At 37.1% G+C, this 27,227-nt stretch overlaps 1 protein-coding gene across 1 annotated transcript in view; it reads right to left on the bottom strand.

The window, feature by feature from the left end:
* The window catches only part of LOC112053649 (neural cell adhesion molecule 2), a 111,603-nt gene extending 90,053 nt beyond the window's left edge, over positions 1-21,550 (bottom strand). The window contains exon 1 of the mRNA XM_052888095.1: positions 21,179-21,550. Coding sequence (XP_052744055.1) covers positions 21,179-21,314 — 136 coding nt within the window. The 5' untranslated portion in view covers positions 21,315-21,550. The remainder of the gene's footprint in view (positions 1-21,178) is intronic.
* Between the last annotated feature and the right edge of the window lie 5,677 nt (positions 21,551-27,227).

The following is a 27,227-nucleotide window of genomic DNA, read 5'->3' as shown; positions in this document are numbered from 1 at the left end:
TGCTCGTTTTTCTTGCTCCGTACTCTATATACATCTTTGACGTCACTCTTCTCGAACTTACAATTTATATTATTGGACAAGCATAGTACCATGTTTATTAAATCTTCTTTTGATTCGCCACTAATTTTTGGCACATTTTTTATTTCAAAATTGCACTTCCGAGAGCTCATTTGAATATCCTCTATTTTGTTCTCCAGAACTGCAATGTATTCATTGTCTTTTTTTGACTGGATCTCGAGTTTTTCGATCTTGTTTTTGAAAAACTCATTTTGAGCAGTTAGAAAAGCAATGGATCGCTCAATACTGGAGTTTGTTTCACGAATTTCTGCCATAACCAAGCTGATTTTTTTAATTTCTTTTTCCTGGTTTTGCATTAGAGAGGAAATAAAACTTTTTATATCTGAGGTGTCGTCTTCATCCTCTCTTCTGCGCTTGTTACGTGCACCACCAAAATTTGGCGGCGTTTTATACATGACGGTACTTTGATTTAAGTCTGACTCTGAGAACGATTTGTCCATAGTTGCAAGCGATTGAAAGTACCAGGCGAACAGAATAGGTAATACACAGGTAAGTCACAGAGGTCTCCCTATGCTGGCAGTAATCGATAAATTCATATAAAAGTGCTTTCCGTCCAGTATAACTTTGTCTCTTAGATAAGCGAGCACTGGGGTCTTCTTATTCTGGTGGATATCGAGGTTTTCATACAAAAAGTCTTACCGTCCAATATAAGTTGGTCTCTTAGATTTGATTAGTGCTACCTTCTTCAACTTAGAGGGCCACTGATGCGAGTGAGCGAGACGGGATTTAGAGCACGTATTATTGATGCGTAAGCAATATTTGTATGTCTCACCACGCCTGCAGCTGCCACACTCTTGACATCCCATGCACTCCCACTACTTCGTTTCACTTTTTGTTTTATTTTAATTTTTAAATAATATTTTAAATTGGAATCAACAATAGCTGTGAACACGTTTACTCTTGACAGAGGTCCGGGGGGAAGAGGGAACTAGAAATTCCTGAGCGCATTCTCCAAAGTAGATCCTGTACAAAATCGACAGACAGGCAACCTTTAGGCCTAATTTAGTTTTAGACCTTTCCTTTAGGCTTAATATATTTTTATGCTCCATCGATTGCAATTTACCACTTAATAAGCATTTCCTCTCTCTTATAATTGACGGCGCAACCAATGACCCACCTGATGGTAAGTAGAAAACCATCGCACAATAACAAGAGAAACACTTCGTAGAGCTTGCAAGGGAAAGACCCTACAAAGTCACCATAACTCGGAAGCTGGTTCTGACATTATTTAGTTATAATTATAACTGTCAGTGACCGGAACCGTTATCGACTTAGTTCAATGTTATTAACCAGAACGCTGGGCTAATTTATGCGCTGTCATATCTAGCTAACCGCAGTGACCTCATGTTTGATGTAGAATAATTATGTACGTCCATCTAAAACTAATTACGCATTAAATCTAAATAGAAACAACATGTATTCCGAAAATTCTTTGGACAATTAATGCAGTGGGCTTACGCAGAATGTGAACACGAACAAAGTATACAGAACGGCTACAAAAATAAGACCGGTAAATGTACTTCCTCGGATGAGCAATACTATTACTAATCAAATAAACGAGTAAGAAATAGAGAACACTATATGTGTGGAATTAGATGAATTCCGACAACTAATATCCTCGTCAGTTCAGTGGTTAACCTATGTGGCTTTGGATCACGATATCTTGGTCCTGAAATACTTATCGAACTTTTCTTTTTTGCAAGAAATTCTCAGCAAAAACCTCGTAAAATGTTAAGTATACCTCCGTGTCTCGGGGCACGAATACAATCTTCATACCCCGTCTCCTATAGTCCGCCAAGTTCATTGATGACACTTCCATGGTATGCGGGGGACGGGGGGAAAGACTTCGCGGGTGTGAAATCGTGCGTGCGGGTAAGTGAGGTGCATCAGTCGTGGGATTTTCGTTCATCGCTACACGCCCCCCGGCTCCATCGGGAGTGCTACGAACGAAGATGCCAAGCTATATAAAAGGTCCTGAAGTGGGGCGTTAAAATAGAGTGAAAATTATGACTCCGTGATTCAGTGATTTCGACAAATTCACGTGTGTAAACTCATTAGGTTGTGTCAATATTACACGTAGGGAAGTTCCTAATCCCCACCTTCCTCCGTCTATTTCTGAAGTCGCCGTACACGAACCAGACGCCGTTTATATTTTATTGTTTAGAATAAAACGGTTATATTTACGCTGTCACAAACTGTTTTACGAGGGCGCGCGTTCGGGTTAGCGTTTATAATGTTTACAGCCAAACAAGACACTTTAGTCGTTCCGCGCCATTTGTGTTGTGTGTTATGTATCGTACTAGCAAATTCATTTTCTTGCACACCTTACCAGATTTATTACTGACTAGCGGACGCCCACAATCACAAATCACGCAAGGACTATGGATTTTCAGAACAAAAAACAAAACTTTATGTGTTAATCCAGGATTTACCTCATCCTGGATGCTGAACCAATTAAGATTTATTATAATCTGTCTAAGTTACTTTCAGCTTAATCGGTTCCTACTTAGTTACGGCGAGAGGTAGTGACACACACAAAATTACGCTTCTATAATATTAGTGCGATAGTGGGATTATAAGACGTTTAGATTTTTGTCTGTAGCTCTGTGTCTGTAAATTGGTTTGGTTGTAATTAGAAACTTAATGACGAACGTCTGCAAACGCGTTTGTGAAACTGAAGGAGCGTTAGCAAAGCAGAAAAGATAGTTTTAAAATATAAAACAATCATCTGTAACTTAATGGTACTATGCAACAGTTTGCTGACAAACTTTAGCGCTATTCTGTAACGATGTTTTTATAACTCGTTACGTTACATTATCAACCCATATACGGCTCACTGCTGAACTCGAGTGTCCTCTCAGAACGAGAGGGGTTAGGCCAATAGTCCACCACGCTGGCCCAATTCGGATTGGCAGACTTTACACACGCAGAAAATTAAGAAGTTCTCTGGTATGCAGGTTTTCTCACGATGTTTCCTTCGCCGTTTGAGACACGTGATATTTAATTTCTTAAAATGCACACAACTGAAAAGTTGGAGGTGCATGCCCGTACCGGGTTCGAACCCACACCCTCCAGAATCGGAGGCAGAGGTCATATCCACTGGGCTATCATGACTCTCTTTTTTTTTAATAACTCGATATAAACAAAATATTTATTACCCAGGTACCTACTAGATTAACTTTATTAGAACAAACATTATAGGGTTGGAACTAGAAGTTAAAAAAAATTGAGCTCATGCTAAAAAAAATTGAAAAGCAGGAGTCGGTCAGTTTGTAATTACTACCAACGGTTCATAAAATATAAATAAGGCTTCCGAAAAGGTTCCATTAAAATTTCGTTTTATACGGTTTAGGTTTTTCGTAGTAAGCACAGGCGCTACATAACGACCGGAACGGTGTTGTAAGAGATTTGCATAACATAGTCACGAAGAGGTTATGCCTTTCGAGAGCATGTATTGCATATTTATACGTCTTATACTCGGCGTGCTCAGTCTAGAATACTCTAAGATCAGAGTTAGAAATAACGTTAGCCTAGCTTCAAATTCAATATTCATTTACGGCGGAAGTCATGTCCAAATAATATGTTTAGGTCATAGATTTATTAAACACACATAGACTTTCGTCGACTGTGCTATTACGGGTTGTAAAGTTTTTTGGCCACATCTATAGTAATCATGATTCAATTGAGCGATTGGTAGTACAGGGCCAAGTCGAAGGCAAAAGATCAAGAGGCCGATTTCCAACCCGCTGGATTTAGTCAAGGCTGCTACACAATCATCCATGGTGGAGTATACTCATAATGCACCCAATCGCCAAAAGTGAAAGAGCATTGCACAGAAGGCGTCGCTCATCGTTGCAAACACAACCACTCTTCCAAGAGTAAATAATTAAGAAGAAGTAGAAGTGTGTAATCGCCGGATTCGTAAGCCTTTTTATGTACCCCGAAATCGGGGCACTTGACGCATCGCTACGTTACAAAAAGTACGCTTGTGTGCAAGTCGGTGAAGGTAATTAGCTTAGCTCATATGCTTACATAGAAGTGGCTTACGTTTGGAGTGAAAAATTGTAAGAAGTAGCGAGTCTATAGGTTATATATTATAATGTTCAAAATAATTACTTAAGTATTTTTAAGTTTAATCAAAGTGTCCCATTATAGAAGGTTGACCCCACTCGGCTATAGTTTTTAACATAATATTTTTGATACAAGTATAATTTTCAGCCATTGAATATTAAATATGATGATAATATATTATTTATATTCGAAGTATTATATTCAGCTACATAAATGGCAGCGAATATATTGCATTAAGTTAACGCTGAAATAAACACTGAATTCATGTGTGCAGCAACGTGTAGACGCAGCGCGTCGGTCGGTAGCGGCTGTAAACAACGTGCTGTGGTGTAAGTTCATAAGCGGTAGCGGTATTTTATTACTTTTCTACGAAATTAAATAGCTTACCCAGTGTTAAGTGGAAAAATCATCAACTGTGACATATTTTTAGTACAGCAACACCTATCAGTGTGTGTAGAAACATATTCTACTATTTACTATTCTGCGTCCATAAACCTGCTTTTGATGTTAACCCTAATGCGCCTATAACTTTAGACTGGGTGGCTACACCCTTACTATAAGAGACGCAAGGAGTCGGAGGGTTGAGGTGGCTCAGGACTGTGAATATAACAGCCCCTACAAAATATCTGCCTATGTCTAGACGACAAATCAACGGCTTATGAGATGATAACAATGATGGTGATGCTAAACACCTTTCATTTGTCATTACTTTATCAAACAAACATCGCTTAATTGTACATGTTTTAACAAGTAAATTTAAATATATTAGAAACTTGATTGAAATATAATGACAATAATTTTGACACTTAATTCTATACAGAACAGTGGACACGCTCCTTTAACTTGGGCCAAACATGAATCGACATTTTGTGTAAACATTGTTCACAATTTCTTACGAAGCCAGTTGGATGCGATCGGTCAAATTATTTGTTGTTCGACTTCAATCCATTGACGGAACCCAGCCGACTTATTGGAAACCACCGAAATACCATTGATTGACAAGTTTAAGGTTGGATTCCGATAATTCCCTATAAGGGGGTTTCGACCCAACTCTAAACAGGAGATCGTAAAAGATACCTTGTTTCTTAACAAAGGAATAAAATATACTCGTAGTATGTTATATCATGTATACCAGAATTCTTGTTTATTTTTTTAAAATAGATAGCGCAGTTTTTAAGCTAGACTATAAAACCGAAGCGGCCTTATTTTATTATTTTCATACCTCTTTATTTGTATGCATTTATAACATGAGCTTTGCTCTATTTTAAACAACATTTGGTTAATACGACAATTTACTGCAATAAGTGTAATCAAATGAAATGAAATTATGTTAATTGCATTAATTTATAACAGAATAAATAGACGATAAATTCATCAGTCCAACGATCTAGTCCAACGCCTCTCTGGAACAAACTTAACTACGAAATTGATAAAAATAATGACATAACCTTAATGTTAACGACAATTGGCATTTCGTGTAGACGGAACAGAAAAACAAAGAATATGAGAGTTTACATAAATGGAGCAATTTGTAAAAATATTGTCGAAACAATTGCTGAAATTTATTGAAATTGCATTTTAAAAGTGGTTTAAAACATTATCATAAGCCCGCTAACCCATAATAAAACAGCGAGGTAGGTCTATGCTCCAAGCCCCTTTTTTATAACGAAGTAGTTCCTACAGCTAACCATTAATTAAATCATTAATAATAATAATAATTTATTTATTAAAGTATATAATATTATATTTATTTATGGCTACTAAAATTTTGCAACTTCAGTGTTTCTCGAAAGTCTCCTTAAAAAAACATCAAAACGACTGCTAAGTATTCCAAAACTGCGTTAATAAATGATTACACCCGCCGTGTCAAATCAGTTATTTAATCTTTTGTTTTATTACTGTTTGTAAAAGTTGGGCCGTTTCATGTCTCTGCGAGAGTTCGTGGCTTTGGAGGACGCAAAAATTGAGATTAAAATTTTACCAAAGGGAGGCTGGGGCGGGATGAGCTCACAACTTGATGGCGATTCGTTTGAGTCGATTACGTAAATATTATAAAGTGGCGAATTCGCATTTTGGTGTGAAACGGTATGAAACGTCCAAGATAAATGTCAATTTACCTTGATGATTAATCTAAAAGATAGTATTTTAAACAATAATCTAAAAGATAGTGTGATGTTTGGTGATTCTACTACTTGAGTTTTAGTCTTGCCTTCCTCAGGCGGTGAGGAGTCGGACGCTATAATTGCGCTAGCATTGTGGTGTGTGGAACAATTTAGCATAAACGTTTTTTCTTTCTATTCTTTTTTTTCGATTTAGTAAGTGTCTATTTATTTTCTTAGCTAGACGAAGTCGAAGAGCAAAATTTTAAATTATTTTATGTTTTTGTAACAGCAAGGTTATATTTATGGCGTGACATATTGTATTCTGTGTCATAACTGGTACTCGTATCGACCTGCAGTTGAGTACACAGAAAAAAGTTGATGATTATTGGTGCGTGGACGCTCGACGTCCATTTGAGACATGCGAGTGGTGTTTAAAAATGAGCATTAACCTTATACATTATAGGATAACGAAAATTTATAGCATACTTCTTGTTGACCTGTCGTCTTATATGTATCGGAATGTAGGGCGGCAAAAGGGACGGATGACAAAAGAATGCGACTGATGAAAAGCGAATGTTGACATGCATGTGTGTGTCGTGTCGCAAGAATATTATACATTACACCCATAAGATATATTTAAATTGTTAGAAGCAACAAGTTGCATATGGACATGTAAAGTGGAGAAATTAAAGTACATTGCCGGGAACTAAAAATGTCTATATGAACATTTATGAATAGTTGCAAAAGACTGTATTGCATTATATCACCTCATTGAATACTATTGATAAATCATTGATACAGCTGATGGCCGACCGCCGCTGGGCATACCTCTATAAGGTCTTCTAAACACCACGTTTGTAGTTAGACCATATAGTAGCCGCATGCGTCCGTCATTACGCAATACAAACAGAACTGTAGATATTTGTATTGTATATTGCCGAGTATCGTAAAGTAAATATCTAAGACAAAATTTAGTTACGCATTTCAGGTTTCCTGGAAATTACAGATTTCTACCAATCCGCTGTCAATGCAAATAGGTCACTATATCGTACTGCAGTCACGTCTATGTTCACAGAACAAATAAATAAACGGAGATGAATAACATTTTATTATTATGTTCAGCTGTTATGAACATTTTTATCGTGGTACATTGCATTATTAAATGTCACGAATATTAATGAATTGTATACATTACTAACATTCACCTGTAACTACATTCGCATCAATATGCGACACTTTTATAATACTATGAGTGTATAAATCATTTATTATTTACAACGCAAACTTCATAACTCTTAAAGTTAATTTTCAAATTGACAACTTTTTGACGACTGTACCTACGAATAACTTTAACCAGAAGACCGTTCTTCCTTCAAAAATTACTTAATAGTGTTACCACTAATAATTGAATGATAGTATTATAAAGCCAGTGTTGCATCAATGAAATATTAATTAGTTACTTAGTACCTACTCATATCTAGAGTACATAGAATAACTATTTGAGTATCACGTACAAAGCGAACACTCATTTACTGGAGAAGTATTTACTTCAGTTAATAAAACAGAAAGTAATAAAGGAAGCGACCGTATCTGCGGATCGCTGACGGACCCACCCGATGCCTTATCTGTAACCCCAATAATATTCGATCACAATGGAGATTACCCTGTGCTCGAACTTTCGCAATTTATCCGGATATTATTTGTGTAATCGGGGTAAGAACAACTGCAACTTTGTAGCTTTTGCCAACAACGTCACGCACTTCTTGAACTCATTCTGAGACTATTTCAAGCGTGCCGTATCTGGATGACGTAGTCGTATGAGGTAGTCGGGTTCAGTGGTTGCGTGACGTAGTCTGCGCCTATGCCTCGTCACAGTACTGCATACCCTAGTAGAAAATCTGGTGCACACCACAATCTATTATAATATGTATAGAGTTTGTGATGACCTATGGTTCCGAGACTTGGTCGCTAACTATGGGCCTCATAAAAAGGCTCAGAGTCACACAGCGGGCGATGGAACGAGCTATGTTAGGAGTATCTCTGCGTGATCGAATCAGAAATGAGGAGAAGAACCAAAGTCACAGACATAGCTCAACGAGTTGCGAAGCTGAAGTGGCAATGGGCGGGGCACATAGTTCGAAGAGCCGATGGACGTTGGGGTCCCAAAGTGCTGGAATGGCGACCCCGCACTAGTAAGCGCAGTGTTGGCCGACCCCCCACCAGGTGGACTGACGACATCAAGCGAGTCGCAGGGATTCGCTGCATGCAGGTGGCTCAGTATCGTGATGTTTGGAAGTCCCTACAAAAGGCCTATGTCTTGCAGTGGACGTCCATCGGCTGATATGATGATGATGATGAGAGTGAACTTTATTCATAACCAGTAGGTGCTCAACTGCTCGTTACATTTCGATAATTGAAGTAATTTTATTTAAAAACATATTAAAACTTGTTGGACTATGAACTCATCTGATATAAAAGCAACAATTGAAAATCTAACCCAAAACCTTTGGGTTACCAATACCCAAGAAAAATTGTCCCAACCCCTGGTCGTTTCCCAAAAGCCTACGGTAGGCAATCAAGAAAATAATGCAAGTACCTCACAATTGAGCTGTAGGTAGTTAAATATGTAGGTAACTCAAGCACGCTACGGTATGAGACTCACGACATTGCATGAAAACGTTACAACACAATACAACAGGGTTTTGGGAAAAATTCAAGTAAGCAATATTTCTCCGAGATGTTTCGTGCTGATGGCAAAGTGCCACGGGAGTAACTTAATACTGTGCATATTTTTAAAATTTTTAAATGCATAACACGTTTATAGTGTGCTGAGGCTGTTTCGGAAAATATTTTATTTTATTTTTTGAAGAGGCAAAATTCTGGGATGAAAAGTAGTATATTAGTTAATAGTTAATCCAGAGTAAAATCTAATTGAAATTGCTTGTAGCCGCAGCGTAAAGGAGGAACAAACATACCAACTTTCGCCTTTATAATATTAGTGTGATTAACGTGATAAATAATATAGTGGCGAGGATCGTTCCTAGAACTATTCAAAATTGCATACGTTAGCTGAAGACTATACAACCGCATCTAACATTAATTACAATACAGAAAACTTTGTGAAAATACACAGTTTTCTCAGGATAAATATTCTTCTTAATCATGTTCATGTTCCCAAATGCCAGTCACTTAGCTTCACGGCATCCATTACAAAAAACCGTTAAAGATTCTTGAAGTAATAATTTATATAGAACTTTAGGAGACTATTTCTCATGATATCCCAGGGAACATATCAAATAGTTACGTTTCATCTAAAGTCACAGTCCAAATTATGAGCTACTACATACTACTATAGAGATATTGCAATTAAAACTGTGCACGGAGCACAAATTCACGTTTCCACAATTTCCGCTTTTGACCGATCATAATCGCAATACATTCGCATCATCGAAGGCTAACGCACGGGAGGCGGGGTGTCCGGCGACCCCCGCTGTGACGTTTCACACAAGGGTATTACGAACTTTGCAACCCTGGCAATGCTTTACCGTGAATGAGAAGAAACTAGTACAACGAAGCATGGGTGTATGGGTTCTTGGAGATCTCTAAAACGCAATAAGCAGTGAAGATGCTTGGAGGCCGTTGGATCAGCTTCCACCTTCACACAGGAAGTAAAACTAACAGTAATTGTTATCAATTGTAAATTATAATACTGTATGACTTTTTCATTTCAAAAGAGCAACTGAGTTTCTTGCCGGTATCTTCTCAGCAGAACCTGCCTTCTGAACCGGTGGTAGAATCTTTACAAATAGTCAACTGACGGGTCAAAAGTGCTTGTAAACTGAGCCTACTTGAAATAAATTATTTTTGATTTTGAAGATGACTATTATAGGAGTATTAAAAATTCGAGCCGCTGTATAGTTTTTTAACATTAACTTGGAAACTTGGACTTCAAAGGACTGTAGACCTGAGTATAAGGTTTTAATTTTAACCGAATACCTTAACGTTCCCGGAATAAAGAGTATTGACACTGTTTGACAAGAATACAAACAGAAACACAATTTCGGCTCACTGTTAGGCACGGGCCTCCTCAGAATGAGAAAGGTTAGCCTATAGTATTTAGGTCCACTGTGAATTGGCAGACTTCACACACGTGAAGAATTCTCAGGTATGCAGAATTCTCCACGATGTTTTTCCTTCACCGTTTCAGACAGGTGATATTTATTTTCTTACAATGCACGTAACTGAAAAGTTGGAGATGTCCCGGACTGGATTAATTAATACCTATGCCGACGTACCGCCAAGCGATTTAGCGTTCCGGTACGATGTCGTGTAGAAACCGAAAGGGGTGTGGATTTTCATCCTCCTCCTAACAAGTTAGCCCGCTTCCATCTTAGACTGCATCATCACCTACCATCAGGTGAGATTGTAGTCAAGGGCTAACTTGTAAAAGAATAAAAAAAAAAATGCCCTCCTAATTAAAGACAGCGATCTATATAGCACGCTATATAGATTGCTCCGGCGCGAGATTCACAAAACCAGGTTGATAATATTAAATTCAAGCTAAAGCCAAAGTTCAGTACGAATCATTTATCAGATTCAAGAAGATTTGAAATCTATAATAGGCTAATGCACTAACAGGATCGAAGTGCACTCACGTCCTCGCCAGTGCTACTAATTAAAGTATTATCTCAAGGGGTGACCCCACATGCCAACATCATTGATTTCACGCCGTAAGCTCAATTAACTACCGTCCAGTGTTTATCATATTTATTACTGTCAACATTCTATTTGTTACACAAATAACGTAATGAATTTTGTCTCGACTGTACAGGATTTAACTCACTGGGTGGATCTCTACATGAGAACCTTGCCTGTGCCATAGGGGAAATACTATTTTAATATACTTAAATATAAGTTTCGCTTCCCTTCCCTCTCCACTGCGTGATAACGATTAGCGTGCACAGTTATAACTTAGCGTCGAAAACTTTTTGAACCTTTAGCTATCTGATGGTGTTATTACATTTTGGACAGATATTATGATAGTTACATAGCTGCAACTAACTTTATCCCCCGATTTTGTTGCAAATTCAAGACGTATTCACGTCAAAATGTTATTTATAGGCAACGAAAAAAATCCACGGGTTGAATTGTTACCCCATTGTTCAAAGTCGGTTACAGAAAATTACTTTTCCTCTGTAACAACAAAGGCTCGGTAGCATGTCAGAATAAATAACCGTTATGAGGGAGAGAAAGAACAACGCCTTCAGCTTATTTATGAAAGCTGCAGAGAAACTATTTATAGTTTGAATGTCGGCGAAATTGAAAAGTGGCAATCGGGCCGCTTGATCTCTTTCCAACTTCAGCGACGGGTGGAAACTGCGTTATGAGTTGTGAATATGATGTTTCAGAGCTTTCACAAAACATGTATGCCAAAATAATCGACTTCAAAAAAGAAAGAGTTTTCTCAATTCGTACACCTATGCTTTTTTAAATAATAATAAATAAATCATTATTGTCAGCCTATTTTATCGCCCACTGAAGCACTGTATGGCCTATGCGCATCACGATAACCGTATATCTCGAGAATGTCGGCCTATTTCATCCCATAGTAACGAAAGAGAGAGTGAAATAACCAAAGAGGCCGCTATTGATCAACATTATCTATCTCTCTTCTCCAAATATATCGTGGTGCACATCTTGGGCCTTCTAGTCTCCTTTCTTTAGAGCATAAGGACCTAGAATCACTAAGCTCCAATGAACTATAGCGAATTTAGGGTACATACGTTTTCTGTACTAGGTGCTGTTTTTTTTGGAATTTTGGTGCTTAATGGTGGGATTAATAATGACTATCGCCAAATATACTATACAAGGCATAAAGAGTTACTATGGAAGACAAAAAAGCTCAACATTGAATATCTCGGTGCAGAATCAACATTTAATACCTCGTCGAACCCAGGACCTTTGACCCAATGCTCACACTGAAACAACAAGGCTTTAGTCAGATATAATATAAAAGGAAGACATATTCATAAAACGTTTCATACAGCAGCCCGACGTCCTATTGGCGATCGGAGTGCGATATGTTCATGGCGCATCTCGGACGAGTATAGAATAATAAACAGATCGCGAACATTCTCAGAATATGCCACGTCAAATGTGAAATGCAATGATAAAAACGTGATATACCCTGCTATAAGAGCCGTGATAGCCAGACATATCTCATTCAATAAAGGCTGAAAGTCAGTCTATGCTCTTACCATAGGTACAAGTCCGGTAGCCAATAATAGGCTAGTTGACATTTTTTTGGTCTTAAATTGTTCATTACTAGATGGAAAAAAAAACATCATATATTTTAAGACATGCACACAAAAAAAATTAAATTTTTTTGACAATACGAGCCAGAACGCTGTCGGCCATGATGGTCTATATTTTAACTGTTTCATGACGTCACGTTAACATTTAATCTTAACCAAACGGAGTGTTAGCTAATAATCACTTTGACGTTTTATCCCTTAGTGACATTAAGAAACATCGTGACGAAAAATTTAATAAATACATTGATATCGATATATTTCGGACCCTCATTGAATACGAAAATATTATAAAGTTATTTTGATTGTGGTGGGTTATAAAGGTAGCAAGTTTGAAGGATCTACACCCTCACCCGTTCAAGTATAAAGTGTATTTTCCTCGATATATTTTATACTTGGACAGTTGAGGATCTGGACGCTTAGAACCTGCTGACGATGATGATCTGATGCCACCACAGTTCAAACTGCTTAGTTGGCTACCGTACTTAACTATAGTAAGAGAATATTGATAAAATTTTTGCCTCTATAACTTATGGTACGTCTGGCTAACTCAGACTCTATGAATGAAGAAGCGCTTTGCTACGCTAGTTAAGCTTGCACTGCGAACTCGATGAAAAAGCAACAATAATCTTAGTTGCAGCAATCATGCAAAAATAAACTGGTTTTTGTAATAGCTACAAAGTGGGAGACAATGTGTCGCAGCAGGTGAAACCAATATAGGGTTCGAGGATTTCGAATTAAACACCTGGTGACTCGTATAAGAATTTATTCCACTCCTTAGTTGGACTAAGGAGTGGAATAAAGTGAAAATTAAGTGATACAAGCGATACAAGTGAACTATAGTGAAATCGGCTACGAACTGCCTACGTTTGGAAGTATACCCAAGTATCAATACACACTTCCAAACGTAGGCAATTCGTAGCCGATTTCACTATAGTTCACTTGTATCGCTTGTATCACTTGATGTTCACTTCACTCCGTTCCGAAGTTAACTGCCCGAGCGTCGAGTCCGTCGTGTATTTATACCCGCCGAACGATTTCCAGATAATTCTGGGACTACACGCGTGCTGTTTATTCCACGGAGTTCGCCAAATCATAACAATAAGAATAGATATGCGATCAAAACATCTCGACTTGCAAACAACTCGAAGGGGCGAGCGGTTATGAATTAGTAATAGGGTTCTCCGTAACAATAATAATTATACAAAACATTAAACATATAATTATATCGGCACTACAGACATTTACTGTGCCACAGACGTTTGTATAATACCTACCTATACACTTATTAAGAAAGCTAAAAGTTTATAACAAAAGTTTTCCAACAAAATTTTTACAAGTAAATGTTTTAAGAAATAACTACTATAATTTTAAAAGTTTGGAAGGCCTCAATTAGTCTAGGAGTAAATTACGATATAAAATGGTGATAAAAACTTAATAACCAGAACTTTTCATAGTCCACGACATATTACTATTAAAAAATATGCTGACGATTTACTTACTATTAAAAAATAGGTTGACGATAACAATAAAAGTTGACGTTTTATCAAGGTACACATATAAATAAAATGAAGTGTCGGTTTGTTATTTTAAGATAGCAGTGTTTTCTCAAGTGTTTATAGTTATTTACACAATATTAAAGCACAATCCAGCTTTTTTAATCCGTATGTCCGGGCAAAAAGGCTGAACCGCTTCACACGGGGCTTTCGATGGCAGATAGAGGAGGTTATTGAGAAACTTTTTGTCCTGGAAATATCCAAGATTCTCGCAGGATTTATGAAAAACTGAATTACCAGCGAAGGAAGTTGCGGACTTCCACTGGTTATAAATAAGATCTAACTTACTCGTAGCTCATTATTAATTAATATTCTAATTCTTAATTCAGGTTTATCTTACGCTTAACATGAATATTTGAAAGGTACATTGACGTTAACTTAATTAAAGTTCTTAGGAGACATATTTCTAACTCAAGTAATTTTTAAAATCATTACTTAAGAAAAACATTACCTAATTTGGTTCACGTCCTAAATATGTTATGTACTCGTATAATGTAAAAGCAAAATGGGGGTAGATTATAAATCGTGTGTAAGCTTATCTCGGACATTATAAAACGGGCTATTAATTAAGGCAGATAAAGTTATTTTGATATAAATTATTTTTTATTATCCTCATAACTCAAAGCAATACGAAACGTGCTAATTTTGAAGTTATTAATTGCTTTATAATGGTAGGTTCCAGTAGGCCTAGCATGCGACCAACGAAATATCTTGTAGAGAGAAGTAGACAAAATGTCGACCCAAGTAGGTAAACAATTTTAAATGGTTCAAGAGCATCCAATAAACATTATTATCACTAACAGACGTCCAATGCTGGACACACACCTCTTGCATGGACCCAAGCCGCCAGCATCCAGCGGCTCCCTGCAACCCTCTTTATGTTCTCAGTCCACGTAGTAGAGGTCGCCATTCCAGCACCTTGGAAACCCAACGGCCATCAGCTCTTCGAAATATGTACCCTGCCCATTGCCACTTCAGCTTCGCGACTTGCTGAGCTATGTCAGTGACTTTGGTTCTTTTAACGGATCTCGTCATATATTACTGGTGTTCCCTTTATTAAACGTAGATATTGTTATCTATTATCTTTTTGTAAGAAATATTACACACGCCAATAAATATGCACACAACTGAAAAATTGGAGGTGCATGACCCAGACCAGATTCGAACCTAAACCCTTCGGAATCGGTGACAGAGGTGACTAGGTTATCACGGCTCTTCAATTTGAAGAAATTAAATAACACGTGTCTCATATGGTAAAGGAAAAACATCTTCGAAAAAAAATCAAAATTCTCTGCGTGCGTGAAGTCTGCCAATCAGCACTGGGCTAGAGTTAATGGCCTGACCCCTCTCATTCTGAGAGGAGACTCGAGCTCAGCAGTGAGCCGAATATGGGTTGACGATAAATGTTTGTAATTTTGTGTCGAAGTTTGATTTTAACCGGCTTCAAAAAGGAGGAGTTTCTCAATTTGATTGGTATTATTGAGGTCGTTAAGTGGGGGAAGGTCCATTAATTTTATTTAAATTCAAAATTCAACATTAATTTATTTCTATTAGGCTTAGTTTACAACCACTTTTGAAAGGTTTATTTTTTTTGTTTACCACAATTTTACAAACTTAATTAATACTAAGCACACAGTCGTATAATAAGCCGAAGCCGAATAATTTATGTGGAAGCACTAAGTATGTAATATTACTATTATTGTTACTATACCGTAAACCGTACCCGACGATACATAGCTTAATAATTTAATTACGCTAGAATCACACTACAAAAGCTCGGAGCGTTACGTGTTTAGAATGTGTTTCCGCCATTACCACCTCGGAGGAGCGAGTGCGGGAGTGTGCGTTGTTTACATTTCATTAGAGGAGCAACTTCAGCGCAGCGCTTGCCGTCAAGTGGTCGTTTTTTACTCCTTCGTTGATACTTCAGACTTGTTTACGTTCAGACAAAACGTATTGTTTATGTTGTGCTTTTGAACGGATTTTAAATATCAACACTTTGTGATTAAACGCATGAATAAAAATGATAACGTACCAAGTATAGTCAATGATAGAGTCAATTATAGAGTTTGCACTGCGCTTGTTTTGGAAGATAGCAGGTTTTCAGGGTTCAGACCCTCGACCATTTAAATGTAAAGCGTATTTTAGATATAAAACGGAACCCTGTTTCTAAGACTACGCTGTCCGTCCGTCTGTCACCAAGTGATCTCATGAACCAGTAAGTAAGACAGTTGAAACTTTCATAGATATATTTCTCTCGTCGTTAAAGAACAAAATAAAATAAGTACATAAGTAATTATTTAAGTTGGCTCCCATAACAGTACTTGATTGTTTTTTTTTTAATATTTTCCTCAGTATAAGAATATATAAAAGAAAACATGTCCCTTGACGCTAGTTAGCTTTGCGGCAACTCTACGAAAAATACCAAAACTTTTTCAAGAGAGCTTCATGGGTCTGTCACGGCTCATTAGTATCTTTTCACCTTCATAAAATGAGGTAGGTCTAGTTATCACAGGCTCTCATTTTATAGAGTCAAAATCAAAATTTGTTTATTACAATTGGTCTTGATTGTTTGTTTCAATAGTTTTATGGATTTATTTCAATAGTATAAGCACTTTCGGAAAGTCAGGTATTCAGGATACCATTATCTAATAGGTATTAGCTAATACCTATTAGATAATGGTTAAAAAAAATAAAATTAATTAAAAGTTCTCATGTGAATATGTTGAGTCAGAAGTAAAATACATATAAAACATTTTTAGTCGTCACATTTTTATATATTTTAAGCTGGGACAGTAAAAGCTGTCAAATTCATTCGTGTTACTTTATAAGTTCGCGCAAGAAGTGCTTTCCCATGTACAGCCAAGACGGGGAATATACGAAAATATAAATTGTATTCAAATCTAGACTAGACTCGGGTAATACTGTGTCTGAAACTCCACGGTACAATGAAGCCGTTTTGTCAACTACCCGCAAGTACTATTTGTCGATAAGTGTGGAAATATTTTACCCGAGGACACAGATTAATTAAATAGACAAATACAGCGTACGGAACACGACGGTGTCGTAGCCGCTCCAAATACAAAGTCCAAAAACGAATACATCCTCGAGTCAGTACGACACGAAGCGTCGCATCATTAACTTTCAATATTGTTCAAGAAAAATGGCGTCTTATGTTTATAAATATTTTAAAAAGTGTTCACAAAAACTAAAGTAATAAGATGGAGTATTTTTTTATTGCCAATAATTATTGATTATTATATTAATTTACGTAATTATTGTTAGTGTTAAATTTTGAAATACAAATAGCGAAATAAGTTTGTATATACGGATATCCAGAATGGGTTTCATCGTCAAAGAGTTTTTATGGGATTCATTGGCTTCGTCACGTTGCTTGTAATGACTCCTGTATGATCTTTATTCAGTGCCCGATGATAAACTTTCATAAAGTGATACTAATTATTTGTTCTACACATTGTTCTGAACTCTCGAACCAGAACTAAGTAATTAATGGAATTACGTGTAAATGTTGTACATCGAAGTTAATCCGAGTAATAGATAGATACCTATACTGTAGACTCTCAGCTTCCAGTGTAATTACTGGCATACGAGACTTAATAACAGTATGTTTCAGTTTCTGACACATGTTCGTAGCTTGCCCTATAAGGCTTTATTATAAACGAGCAACAAACTTCAATTGGTTCCCACAGTTGGGCATATTCTTGTAGGGGTTCGTATATGCTGACGTACATTAATATTGTAACCATTGTGTAGTGGAAACTTAAGTTTAGTCTTTACAAGTTAGCCCTTGACTACAATCTCACCTCATGGTAAGTGATGATGCAATCTAAGATGGAAGCGGGCTAACTTGTTAGGAGGAGGATGAAAATCCACACCCCTTTCGGTTTCTACACGACATCTCCTACTCTTAATTAAGCTAAGTAAAATAGGATTTGCTCCTAATATCTTACATTTGATGGCTAATTATTTACGGGATCGGAAGCAATTCGTACGTCTCGGTATTTATGAGTCTGAATCATATCACACTCGTTCCGGTGTCAGTCAAGGTTCTATATTGGGGCCTCTACTTTTTCTAATTATGATCAATGATCTTCCTTCAGTTCTTAGTAGAGCAAAGTGTCTCTTATATGCGGATGACTTGAAATTATATCTAGAAGTAAAATCGGAGAATGATTGTGTTGTTCTGCAGAGAGAACTTGATGCCGTATCGGATTGGAGTCTGAATAATAAAATGGATTTCAATCCAACAAAGTGCTCAGTCATGACATTTGCACGGATAAAGCAACCCGTGTTCTTCTCTTATAACATGGGTAAAGTTCTTCTCCCCAGAGTAACGTATATTAAAGATTTGGGAGTTATCTTCGACCCCAAATTAACTTTTCATGACCACATTTTAGCAATCGCTTCTGATTCATCAAAACGATTAGGATTCATTATGCGAAATACTCGGGACTTTCAAAACAGTCTCACAATAAAACTTTTATACAATTCTCTAGTTCGTAGTAAACTGGAAACTAGCGCCTGTATTTGGAATCCCTATGAATGCACCTATTCGTTAGTATTGGAGAAAGTTCAAAAAGCTTTTCTTAGATATTTGTACAAGCGTCTCCAAGGTTATTATCCCTTTCTGTACCCCACAAAGTTCCTATTGGGTCACTTAGGTTATAACTCGTTGGAGACGAGGCGAGCTTACGATCAATTAATTACTATATGCAAAGTTTTTAGGGGCAGAATAGACTGTCCGGAGCTTCTTAATGACTTGTGTCGAATATTTGCTCCTAAAAACAACCTGAATCCTCGCCGCCGAAAATTGATGGTCGTTCCTTTTTCTCGGACAGTATCACGCGCCAATTCCCCAGTACCACGCACACTAACCGCATTAAATGGCCTGTTGTCGGAGTTTCCTGACTGTGACATTTTTGCAGATAATTGGGCCAAATTGTGCAGGGATATCTTGCAATTTTGCGAGAGGATGTAATTTAAATATATATTTTTTTTTTTTATTTGATAATTATTGTAATTGATATTTTAGTTAAGATAGTCAATAAGCTTTCTGTACATCAGTTTTTATGTTTAATTTTTCTTATTTTTGTCTATTTTTACTGTGGTGTTTTGTTCTTTTTAATTTTTATGTACATTTCTTTTAATTAGTGTAACTGGATTTATCCGTGCTAATTAATAATAATAAATAAATAAAATAAATAATAAATCGTACCGGAACGCTAAATCGCTTGGCGGTACGTCTTTGTCGGTAACTTGCCACGGCCAAAGCCTCCCACCAGCCAGACCTGGACCTATTAAGAAAACCTCAATCGGTCCAGCCGGGGATCGAACCCAGGACCTCCGTCTTGTAAGTGCACTGCACAAACCACTGCGCCACGGAGGATGTCAAAACTCGCGCTATTCAGTCCTTTGTAACATTAAACAATAAATATCGTCATCAACCCATATTGGGCTCACTGCTGAGCTCGAGTCTCCTCTCAGAATGAGAAGGGTTAGGCCAATAGTCCACCACGATGGCCCAATGCGGATTTTCAGACTTCACACACGCAGAGAATTAAGATAATTCTCTGGTATGCAGGTTTCCTCACGATGTTTTCCTTCACCGATTGAGACACGTGATATTTAATTTCTTAAAATGCACACAACTGAAAAGTTGGAGGTGCATGCCTGCCCCGCACCGGATTCGAACCCACACCCTTCGGAATCGGAGGCAGAGGTCATATCCACTGGGCTATACACTACAGAGTTGCTAAATTCTTTTATCCTTCCGTAGCACAGTTATTTCGCTCGGAGGCTTTCGCTTGTGGTGTGTATTAAGTAGAACCTTTACGCACCTTTACTCATCAAATTGATCATGAGCCTTACTCTCCTAGGTGGGCGATCGAGGAGGGGAACTCCGGCTATCCGAATAAGAGGTACCATCCACTACGTTTCCTCCTTCAGTTCCATTATATTATCTTCGCAACAGAAAACCTGCCACGGACCGGTCGACGGAATTCGCTCTTTTAACCATGAAACTTTTGATGCTTCGGTTTCAGATGTTAGTCACAATCCAAAGCGGTGTATTACCAACATAACTTCTCACCTGAAAGTGGAACATTTTGAAGAATTTCTTGAAAAGTGTGCCAAAGTGCAAGGCTGTATCGGTTACGCGTGATGCGGAGCCTCGAATCAAAGATAGGCGTATATAGAGGGGGGTTGAGTGGGCCGGGCCCACCCTAGAATGGACCTGTACCCACCCTTGGATTCTGGGCTACCGCCTACCGATATGAAATTCTATTATGATTCTAATAATAGAATTGATATCGGGGGCCAGGCCTACCCTAGAAAATCATCCTAGATATGCCAATGATCAACGAGGCAATGCTCAACAGGTGGGTCATCCGCTAGTGCTAATAATACAAAAACAATAGAACCCACGACCCTTTTCCTACATCCCACCATCTAACGTAACAAACCTTACGCCCTTACAAGAAAGTTTTCCTTTGATTTCAATACCAAACGTACACACAATGTAAAAATAACAAACAGACTGAACAAAGCCTATTTTCTCGACGTATTTACTTTCCGTTGTTCCATTCAAAGACAACAAAACCCGTATTAATACGTTCCCTATTATGTTACAAGGTATGAGAAACTATATAATATGTAATCACATAAAATGATAAAAAGAAAATGTTTACTACTTGGAAAATTTCAATACAAAGACAGTATTTATAACAATGGTTGTCAACGGCTTTTGTTAGTTATATGGAGTACAGTCGACGAAAAATTATGTTGAAGAACATTGGTGTCGTTAATTTAGTAGTTAATTAATTGAACATTGACTTGAAAAAAAGCATTTTTCCATCTTATCTACCACACCTCTTACTCGAAATATTTTAATAGTTTGATGACTATATTTCTTAAACAGAAACTTACCTTCGGAATTTTAATTTTAGTTCAATAATAGTTGAATATTTAAAAAGACTAACTATTATATACGTCGTTGAAAAATATTGTAGGTAGGTAATTGAATAATTGGTTGACAACATACTTGGCATGTCCAGATCACTGATGAACTCCTCTGTCTCCACGAAGGCTCGTCCCATGGCGCTAGTTGCCATAGCAACCAGGACCACCGTCCACATCCACACTAGCCTGCACCGCCTCAACAACACTAAAAATGCCATCACAACACTTGCACAAAAACCACAAATCCAGAAAACAAGTTGCAAATATCTATAATCACATTTTATCTACAAAAAACTTACTTACTAACTACACTACACTATTGTTATATTTACATAATATAGGTATATACAATGTTTATTACGACACGGACAGACAGCTAAACGGACCACGTGTCAATATAAACAGAATATTAATCGCGTGAGCGTCGTTGAAGCGAGCGTGCGTACGAAGAGGCGTCCCGACGTAGACTGATAGGGCGGCCGGCGCTGGGCGGGAGAGGCGATAGCTGAAAATGCTGAAAGTTAAAACCGATCAGCGGTTCGTCGAGAGCGAAACGCTTCAAGCGTAGGTACCTTTAATCAAAGATTTTATACTGTAAGATGTCACTAGCGCGTCGATACTGAGGCGAACAAATGTGCCTAATTGTCCTAATTTCATTCAGTCGCATAGTAAATAACGAAAGTTATTTAAACTAATAATACTTAAGTATTGCCTACAATGTTGAGATGTGATTTATTTTATTAATAAAATACGTATAAGATCATGGATATTCTGATTAAATTCTTAGATTTAACCAACTTTCTAAAATCAAAATTACCAAACCATAATTATAAAAAAACATTTTAAAAATCCCTTAATTTGGTATATAACAAAACAGAAAAAAACATAAAAAGCATGAAAGAAAAATCGTAGGTATATCACCTGTACATAAATACGGTATACGGTATTTAATAGGTACCTACCAAATGAAACTGTGAGGTAGTGGTGACAAAAGATGACCAATAGGAGCGAGGTAATAAAACATGTACTAGTTTTTGTTTTGCAAAAGATTTTTATGACAGAGCTCATCTTGGAAACTCTTACCACATAGCTTATTTTTTGTCGATAAGCAACTGTTGTTAGAAAGGACGTGGTTGTCGGTGATATTACAAGTTTAACATCTACGCCTCAGGTTAATGGACATTTTGACTCTTGCGAGCCCTTGTGAAAGTTTACTTACCACAGAGGCGGATTACCCGTAAGGCAAACTAGGGGCGTGTAGCTACAAGGGAGCGCGAGCTCAGATTTTTTAAATAAATAAAGAAAATAACATATCGACGATTAAGAACTAACTGCTGATCTTCTACGAATATCTTATGAATAGTTCTATATATTTACAATAGACCATCACCTGTCAACACACATAAAGGCCTATTTCCCAGAGCACAGAATAATCATGTATATCGATGTTCGTTCTATTTAATTCGCACATTAGCTTATGGGTCCTCTACTAAAGTTCAGGGTTTGACGATACAACGTCATTGTAATTGCAAAAACAACTTGTTAAAATTTATAGTATTATGATGGCCATTTGTAGCCTGTAAAAGTGTACAGGGGCGCCGATAAATTGATTGCCTAGGGCGCTCTGGACCTGGATCCGCCACTGACTTACCACCATTATAACTATAAAAAAGAAATGTATGAACTATTCTGTTATATATTAATTTCTGTTATTACCTTTTAGCATTCTCCTTTCTTTTTATAAATTTCGTAAAAAACCGAACTCAACCGAAATCGTGTTCCGTCGGACGAATGAACAAGTGATAATTACAAACATTCGGTTATTTAAAACGAAATTAATTGCTGGATAATTGCACGGTTTTGTATGCGCCGTAGATGATCAGCGCGCTTCAATAATTGCCGGCTCTATTTTATATGCAATTCTTTTGAAATGATTAAATGAAATTCAAAATAGAAAATCGCATTTCATATTTTGTGCATAACTTTTGTTATTCAGAATTACCTTTGTTTACTATAATGGTAAATAATACTCTACATTGTTTGCATTTATGAATTAATATTCATTGATGTTTTTCGATTGTATTCAATTTACAATATAACAATAGTTCGAGGAGCCGATGGAAGTTGGGGTCCCAAGGTGCTGGAACGGTGACCCCGCACTAGAAAGCGCAGTGTTGGTCGACCCCCCACTAGGTGGAACGACGTCACCAAGCGAGTCGCAGGGATTCGCTGGATGCTGGCGGCTCTGGAGCGTGATGTTTGGAAGTCCCTATTGAAGACCTGCAGTGGACGTCCATCGGCTGATATGATGATGATGATGATGATGATGATAGGAATCAGGAAGTTGGCTATAGTCCGTCGCTACGCTTACTCTGATCATTGACGTAAAACCAGATACCTAGAAATTGTCTACCAGATGATTAAATTAGATCCGGGTTTTTCTTTTTGCCCAGATGTGGTGCACCACCAAAAGTCCAAAATTTCAAAGCCCAATCCAGTACTCGAAGCTGGGATCTCTATATTCGTAGAAGAAGTTAAATACTAGTCCATCGAGCCATTTTACCAAGAAAAGTGCAAAAAGAAATCAGAAAAACGGTGTAAACTTAACTAGAAACAGCATCACCATTCCCTGCATTATGAATACCAAGCATTTTGTAATATTCATTCTCTCCCAAGAGAGCTATTATGCAGTTCGCCAGGAAAGATATGTATTAAGGTGCTAAACCTTAACTTGTGATAATATTAATATAGTAAAACATTTAGATAATTTTAAATCCAATAATAACACATTGACTTTATACTCAAAAACATATAACAATTATAATAATTATAAAAATAAAAAAATCAATGTCATCATCTTAAAACTTAATAACAGTTTACAGAACATGCACGAAACTTGTTTGCTGTTGTGAAAAGGAAGAAGCTGGCTAATCAGTTAGTAGTCCATCAGGAGGTCTACTTGCTTGGTCCGTGAATTATTACTCTACAGATATTGCTAACATATTGTGTGCTTCAAACTGAGACGTAGGTGCGAAGCCTCGTATGTCGTAACGTCCTTAAGACTGTAACTTAATTGTCACCGGACGAAAACAATATGAAATAAACTTATTGCTAAAAGTACTTTAATAGTAAGTAGTAAAAAATAGTAAAAGTAGTACATAAGAAAAATTCCGAAATAAACACAGGTTAAAGGTTTAACGCTATTTCAAAGGATTGATTTAAGTGCTCGTTGAGGCTTTATCGTCTTCAATATTCGCTCCTTCATAGGAATGTTCGAAGGTTGAGGAATTCTTCTAACAAATAAGCGGCGTAGTTAATAACATTCAAGTGTTTTCCGTTCTTTTTTTCAGTTAACCGTGTAAATGTGTAAATACACAGATGTGTTCTTTGATCGCAAGGTGACTTGGATTACCAACTTTGAAAGAGCTGTATGTTAGTCTTTTGAAAATCAAATTGGAAATAATGTATTTCAAGTAGGTATATATATACCAACAAGTCAAGTCTGTCATTTAATAGAGACAACCACGGATTTAACCTCCTTTTTGGAAGTCGGTTAAAAAGTAGATTCTATCAAAAAGAGCAGCCAATAATTCTGCAGAGTAAGCTTTGAATTAAGAAGAGAACTACTAGAGAATGCCACTTTATTTAGAGGCTTATGTTTTTAATTGTACATCGATTCATAATTACCATGCAGGGCTTACCGTCGTAAGATAGTCGCGGGTAAGAGTTATTCCGCTAATAAATAAATATACATAATTGAAAACAATTTCACCTATATTCACTCCTAAAGCGTAGATAAAGCTCTTTACTCTATAGCTAACGCTTCTAATGTCTGAGTTCAAAAGCATAAATTAGTTATTCAGGGTGAAATTTTTGGAAAGTTCATCGAGCTAAAACTTAAAATCCTATGAGTAGATGAAATACTTTTGTGACAATGTTGAAATATTATTTTCCTGTTGGGCCTGTTTAGGTCCACTTAAAATCAGTAAATTAAATAAATTGATAACAGTAAATAATAAGTACACACACATACATGTAGATCTAAATCTGTATAAACTGTACCAAAAAACTATTTTTTTTTTCACGACATTTACATACCATGACGGTATATTATACCTATTCAACGTACTTTTACTTAAACTTTGTTACATAGAGATCGACCAGAAAATAACTTGTGTACATTTTCACATTTTATTATCATCAAATAGCTCCGATCCTTGAATCTGTGCTATTAAACGTTCCCATACTGTCTCTTATCGCTCTCCCGAAATATCACCCGCATAAAACAAAATGTGTTCAGACCCATATGAGGTTTTGCCGCCACTTAAAAGAAAGGAATATTAAATCACTTGTGCCCTACCCTAGCTCGCGCGTGACATGCTCTCAAAGTATTATGGCAATTTTATCCTTTTTTCTTCTATTTATTACAATATTTTATCTATTGCTTCATTGGCCTGATTCTGAGGTTTTCAAACTATTTTGCCTTCTATAAAAGTTGCATATACCTATTCAATGATTAGCCTTCGGATTAAGAGGGGTTTGAATCCTGGGTGCGATTATGAAATTCATAAGTATTTCGGTCATCATCAACATCATCATCATCATCTTTAAAAGGTAGTGGACGACCACTGCTAGACATAGGCCCCTAGCATGGACTTCCAAATACAACGGTCTCGAGCCGCCAGCACCCAGCGGCTCCCTGCTACCCGCTTGATGTCCCCAGTCCACCTAGTGGGGGGCGATCAACCGGTGCGGGGTCACCATTCCAGCACCTTAGAACCCCATCATCTATCGTCTCGTCGAATTATAAGGTATATAAGTATCAAGTTTAAATTTAAGCAAAATATTTAAGGGCACTGTCTATGAAACTTTATGAATATACTGTACTTTGACTTTGTCAGATCAGAGACTTTCTCTGAACAAAGTCCTAGGTCTAGGTAACATCTACCTAGTAGATACCTACTACATTACTTATTATAAGAGGTACGAACAAAATATGGTACCTTAAAAGTAATAAAAAAAGTGAATCAAAACTGCGACCTGGTTAGTGTTAGAAAAAATAATTTTCTAAAGTCATTAACAACTTGTTCAGAGACATTCAATATTCGTTTACATTAAACCTGCATGCCGCCCTGTCGGCTGTCGGTCCGAGTTAAAGTTAAAATTAATCAAAAATCAAATAACGTTTAACCTACGTTCTACTTTTAATTACTTTTTTTCGGCGGCTCTTATCATTAAAACTTGTGCTAAATAAAAATATTTATTCTTTGTATAATCATTAACAGGGCGATAAATGATACCTCCCTCCCTCCCTCTTATAAAAGAGGTGATATTATAGTGTTCAGACCCGCGACGCTGGTCCGCTTTGGTAAAAAAGCTTTGCAATAACACCCAATTCTAATAAATTGCAGAAGTCCACAGGTATTGTGATCATTTCTTTTTTTTTAATTAAAACTTGATTAGGACCTGTGTGACGCAATTGTAATACCTTGGTTTATACTCGTAATACAAAAATCTTTGGTTGATTTGTAGGATATATTTCGGAGAGCTATTCAGGAACTATTCGAAGAAACTATGTCTTCTTCTACCACCAAACTGAATAAAATTTTATTTATATGTTGTCCATGTTCCTAAAACTGATAATATTTGAATGTTTGTTTGCATTGAAAAGGCGCTGTAACAATTAAACCTATTTGAAAAATTCTTTCTCCAAAGGAAAGCTACATTATCAGGGAGTGACATGCACCCCGGGTGCAAACGCGGGGTTCTGTTAGTCATCAAATACAAAGCTAAATAGGAATCTTCTATTCACATTTACATCATTAAGCTGTGATAGCCCAGTGAATATGACCTCTGCCTCCGAGTCCTGAGGGTGTTTCAGATAAGTGCATTTTAAGAAATTAACTATCATGTGTCTCAAACGGTGAAGGAAAAACAGTTGGAGACAGGAGAGGAGACAACCGGCATACTTGAGAATTTTCTTAAGTCGGCCAATCTGCATTGGACCAGCGTGGTGGACTATTGGCCTAACCCCTCTTATTCTGAAAGGAAACTCGTGCTCAGCAGTGAATATGGGTTGTTAATGAGGATTCACATCTGCATATATCTAATCAATTCCAAGTTTTCCTCAT

This window comes from Bicyclus anynana, chromosome 21 (assembly GCF_947172395.1).
Source record: "Bicyclus anynana chromosome 21, ilBicAnyn1.1, whole genome shotgun sequence".
Lineage (NCBI taxonomy): Eukaryota > Metazoa > Arthropoda > Insecta > Lepidoptera > Nymphalidae > Bicyclus > Bicyclus anynana.
Note: the sequence above shows the minus strand (reverse complement) of the source record. Positions and strands in the feature narration are given on the sequence as shown.